Source organism: Canis aureus, chromosome 23 (assembly GCF_053574225.1).
Source record: "Canis aureus isolate CA01 chromosome 23, VMU_Caureus_v.1.0, whole genome shotgun sequence".
In the NCBI taxonomy this organism is placed as follows: Eukaryota; Metazoa; Chordata; class Mammalia; order Carnivora; family Canidae; genus Canis; species Canis aureus.
Genome location: NC_135633.1, coordinates 24,734,124 through 24,738,611, shown reverse-complemented (window position 1 = coordinate 24,738,611; position 4,488 = coordinate 24,734,124). Strand labels below are relative to the sequence as shown.

General features: G+C 41.0%; 1 protein-coding gene across 1 annotated transcript; it reads left to right on the top strand.

The window, feature by feature from the left end:
- Positions 1 to 1,034: 1,034 nt before the first annotated feature.
- Positions 1,035 to 1,985, top strand: LOC144295464 (olfactory receptor 52K1-like). The gene has a single exon (XM_077867862.1). It carries the CDS (start codon positions 1,035 to 1,037, stop codon positions 1,983 to 1,985), a length of 951 nt encoding a protein of 316 aa, XP_077723988.1.
- Positions 1,986 to 4,488: the final 2,503 nt, after the last annotated feature.

Genomic DNA, 4,488 nt, shown 5'->3' with positions numbered 1-4,488 from the left:
TATAAAAAGGAAATAGAAAAAATAAGGGGTCCTAGAAGGAAAAAGAATGATGTGAAATTCAGGGGTCAGTCTTTTTTTTTTTTCTGCCCAAGTTGTCTTTATTTTTTTTTAATTTTTAATTTTTAATTTTTTTTATTGGAGTTCAATTTGGCAACATATAGCATAACACCCAGTGCTCATCCCATCAAGTGCCCCCCTCAGTGCCCGTCACCCAGGCACCCCCACCTCCCGCCCACCTCCCTTTCCACCACCCCCTGTTCATTTCCCAGAGTTAGGAGTCTCTCATGTTCTGTCTCTCAGGGGTCAGTCTTGCAAAAAGGTGAGAATGGAGCATCTCTTCCTCTGAATGGTCTGGATGCTAGAAAGGAAAGTGGGTGAAGGTAGAAGCTTGTAAAAATGGAAGTTAAAGTTAAGGAAAACAATGATAGGTCTTTTCATATTCTCAAGTTGGCTGGAAGTAGGGCTTTAGTTGGTGAGATTACTGAGTATCAAATAAAGACCCATGGAATCCATGTTAGAGAAAAATTTATAGAACTCAGAGGAAAGTCAATTATTAGAAGATGCTAAGCTTAATTATTTTTCATACAGCCAAGCTATACATCTAAAGAAGAGAGACACTCCTTTCATAATTAGAGATGCAGCTTGAGTTTGGAGGCAACAGGAAGACAGTGAATGTTTTGGGTAAGGTTTGAACATAAAAGGGATCTACATCTTTTACAAAGTGGTCCTTGGCCGCACAGACCACAGAAAGCTCTTTTTCCACTCAATTCCTCAATGAAAATTTCCCTGTGATACTAGCTCAATTGGTATTTAATGTTCTGATCACCTAATGATTTTTAAGCTCCTTGAGGGCAGAGATCATGTGTATTTCAAGTGTATATTAGGATTATTTTCTAATTTAAGGTTTAGAAAGAAGATCAAGTGCTAATCCCTCAACACGAATGTTCAGAGTTTCAACTTGAGTGCCATAATTCTGACACTGAATACTCTCTGGAAGAACCTTGTGGAAATAGACAATAGAGGGAGAATTTCCAATGGCCATGTCAGCCTCCAATATCAGCTCAACCTATCCGGCACTCTTCATGTTGATGGGGATCCCAGGCCTGGAGCACCTGCATAACTGGATCTCCATTCCCTTCTGCTTTGCCTATACTCTGGCCCTGCTAGGCAACTGCACCCTTCTCTTCATTATTCAGGCTGATGCAGCCCTCCATGAGCCCATGTACTTCTTTCTGGCCATGTTGGCAGCCATTGACCTGGTCCTCTCTTCTACAACACTTCCCAAAATGCTGGCTATTTTTTGGTTCAGAGATCGGGAGATCAGCTTCTATGGCTGTCTGGTCCAGATGTTCTTTCTCCACTCCTTCTCTATCATGGAGTCAGCAGTGCTGCTGGCCATGGCCTTTGACCGCTATGTGGCCATCTGCAAGCCATTGCACTACACCACAGTCCTGACTAGGCCCCTGATCACCAAGATTGGCATGGCAGCTGTGGCTCGGGCTGTGACATTAATGACTCCACTCCCCTTTCTGCTCAGACGCTTCCACTACTGCCGAGGCACCATGATTGCCCACTGCTACTGTGAGCATATGGCTGTGGTGAGGCTGGCCTGTGGAGATACTCGCTTCAACAATATCTATGGCATTGCTGTGGCCATGTTTATAGTGGTGTTGGACCTGCTGTTTGTTATCTTGTCTTACATCTTCATCCTTCGGGCAGTTTTACAGCTTGCCTCTCAAGAGGCCCGCTACAAGGCCTTTGGGACATGTGTATCTCACATAGGTGCCATCTTAGCCTTTTACACACCTGTGGTCATCTCCTCAGTCATGCATCGTGTGGCTCGCCGGGCTGCCCCTCATGTCCACATACTTTTTGCTAATTTCTATCTGCTCTTCCCGCCCATGATCAATCCCATCATCTATGGTGTCAAGACCAAGCAGATTCGTGAGCGGGTCTTAGGACTATTCCAAAGAAAGGATGCATAAGTGGAGAGTGAGGGAAAGGTGGAGAAAGAACGGGACAGATTGAATTCTGGAGTAGGGTCAGGGTTATGAGAGGAAATGGATGGATGACAGAGTTTCCATGTATAATGAAAATAACTAAATGATTTCCTGGTATAATGAAAAAACTAAATGATATCCTGAAACTCAGTCACCAGTCTGATCAGAATTGATGGGGCTATGTCCTTTGGTAGCCTTTGGATTCAAACTGCTGACTTTGCTGTCTTCTTCAAAGAGCCTACTCTATCAAGAAGTTTGACAAAGGCTTGACACACCCTCCTCTTGGTAAGGTCATCTAAAGAAACAAAGATGATTTCAAGTTCATTTACTAAGACTGTGAGAATGTTTCTATCCAGAGTCATTGGGGTCAGGACTTGGGAAGGACCAAAATTTCGCCTGAGGCAACAGTACCTATACAGTTTGGGAACTGATGTCTAGTATCTAGCTAAACACTACTAGTTTAGGAGAGTTCATGATCTTCTAGAACTACAGGTTCCGAATCAGTCTTGCATGTTAAAATTTATTTCTTCAGTTGACTTATTTTGACCTCTATATTCTCATGGCCAATCCCTCTCATTAAAAACTTTGGTAGAACATGTCCTCTGACATTTCATTATACATCATGCAACTCTTTCTTTGCTCATTTTCCACCAAGAATGTGAATTTTTCATTTACTTAATAATCCAGTCCCAAAACATGGAGTACCAAATCTGTGCTAGGTTCTGGGAATACATATTTTGTTAGGGTGGGCATGTTACACTTAAGTCCTAAGACAAAGAAGGAAATGCTAAACACAATAGGTTGTGACCTCTGACCTGCCTATCCCAAGGCCCAGTGTCATAAAAGAAATAGATAGGCAAAGCAGATGGGAAATAGGCATATTGACCTGTACTTTCTTTTCTTCTGTCCAATACAAAGTTACATTCTAGAAAATTCCCTTAATGTTAATCCTGACAAGTAGAATTCATGTGGTCACACAAACCCTCATATACCATCTTCCACAAATGCATTCTTTTATTTTGTGATTCCCTTATTTCCTCAGACTACTGTTTAGAAATTATATCTCTATCTTATTCTGACTCCATTTCTGTCTCTGTCTCTACATATTATTTAGCTTTGAAAGAATCTGGGCCAGTGCCAGGGGGGGTATGGAAAGCTGGAAATTTCAAAGAAGGGAAGCTATAGCAAGAACCCAGAGTCCTATGCTTGTTTCTGATCTCTGCTTTTATAATTCCCTCTGATACCAAAACATACACACACACACACACACACACACACACAGAAGTGATATTCTACTTTTAGTTCCTGTATGATTAAAAACCTCTTGTTTCTTGTGAGCATAGGTGAGACACGTGGAAAGCTTAAAAACAGCAAATATGAACAACACAAACAGAGTAGCATACCTCAAAAGAAGCTATTTCCAAAACAGAGGGCTTCTGATCTTCCTGATGACTTACACAAGGAATGTCACCAGCCTATAGAGATCATAACTATCCCTAGTGAGGAGTGAATGGTTTTATTTCCATCATAAGTCCAATATTATAAAGATCCCACAGCCAGGTAATACATCTAATGTCAGAACCACCAGAATTAGTCACAAACAGCAAGTTATATCTTGAAATGGGTAAAAGAATTAGCACTCTAGAATTCTAGTGCTAATGAAAATATCCTTCAACAATAAAGATGAAAGAATGAGTCTTGCTAACAAAAACTGATGGAATGTGTCAATATTAGGCCTGCACTGAAAGCAAAACTAAAAGTAGTTCTTCAGGATGAAGGAAAATGAGCCAGATAGAAAACACAGAATTGTAGGAAGGATTGAAGTACATCAGAAAAACTAAATATGTGAATAAATATAAATGAATATGGACTGCACAAAAGACTGAAAAGCAAATGGAATCGAGTTGAAGCATTCTAGTAATCTACCAGTTACTTTTAAAATAGTTATCTAAGCTATGGTCATTCCGCACAACATGTGCTTTTTATCCCTGCAGGGCAGAGTCAAGCAAAGTTAGATACTTTGCTCCTTCACATCGTGCCTACTTTATCTGGCTCTTATCTGGGTGTTCTGACTGTAAACTATAGTCTTCTCCATTAAGTATGTTATCTCAGCCTCCCTGGCCATGGCTCTAGAGTCCTGTTTCTTATAAGCATGACATGTCTAACTCAACAGTGTGTCTTGTTCCATCATTAGCCTTCTCTCAATCCAAAGCTGTCTTATCTATAATTTGCCTAACACTAACTTTTGCCACATTAGGGTTTTGGTCAATTTCTCTCCATACAGTCTGTATTGCTTCAGTCTTGCTGTGCTTAGCCAATTTAAGCTCCAGATTTAAAGGTGTAATGTAGAGTGATGTCTGTGTGCATCAGTTGATTAAGCATACAGCTCTTGATTTTGCCTAGGTCATGATCTCATGATCCTGGGATAGAGCCCTAAGTCAAGCTTTGTGCTCAGCAGGGAGTCCACTTGAGATTCTCTCTCTCCTCT

What these genes read in the sequence shown, in the direction of transcription:
- LOC144295464 (XM_077867862.1), top strand. Translation starts at nt 1,035, where the DNA reads ATGGCCATGTCAGCCTCCAATATCAGCTCAACCTATCCGGCACTCTTC.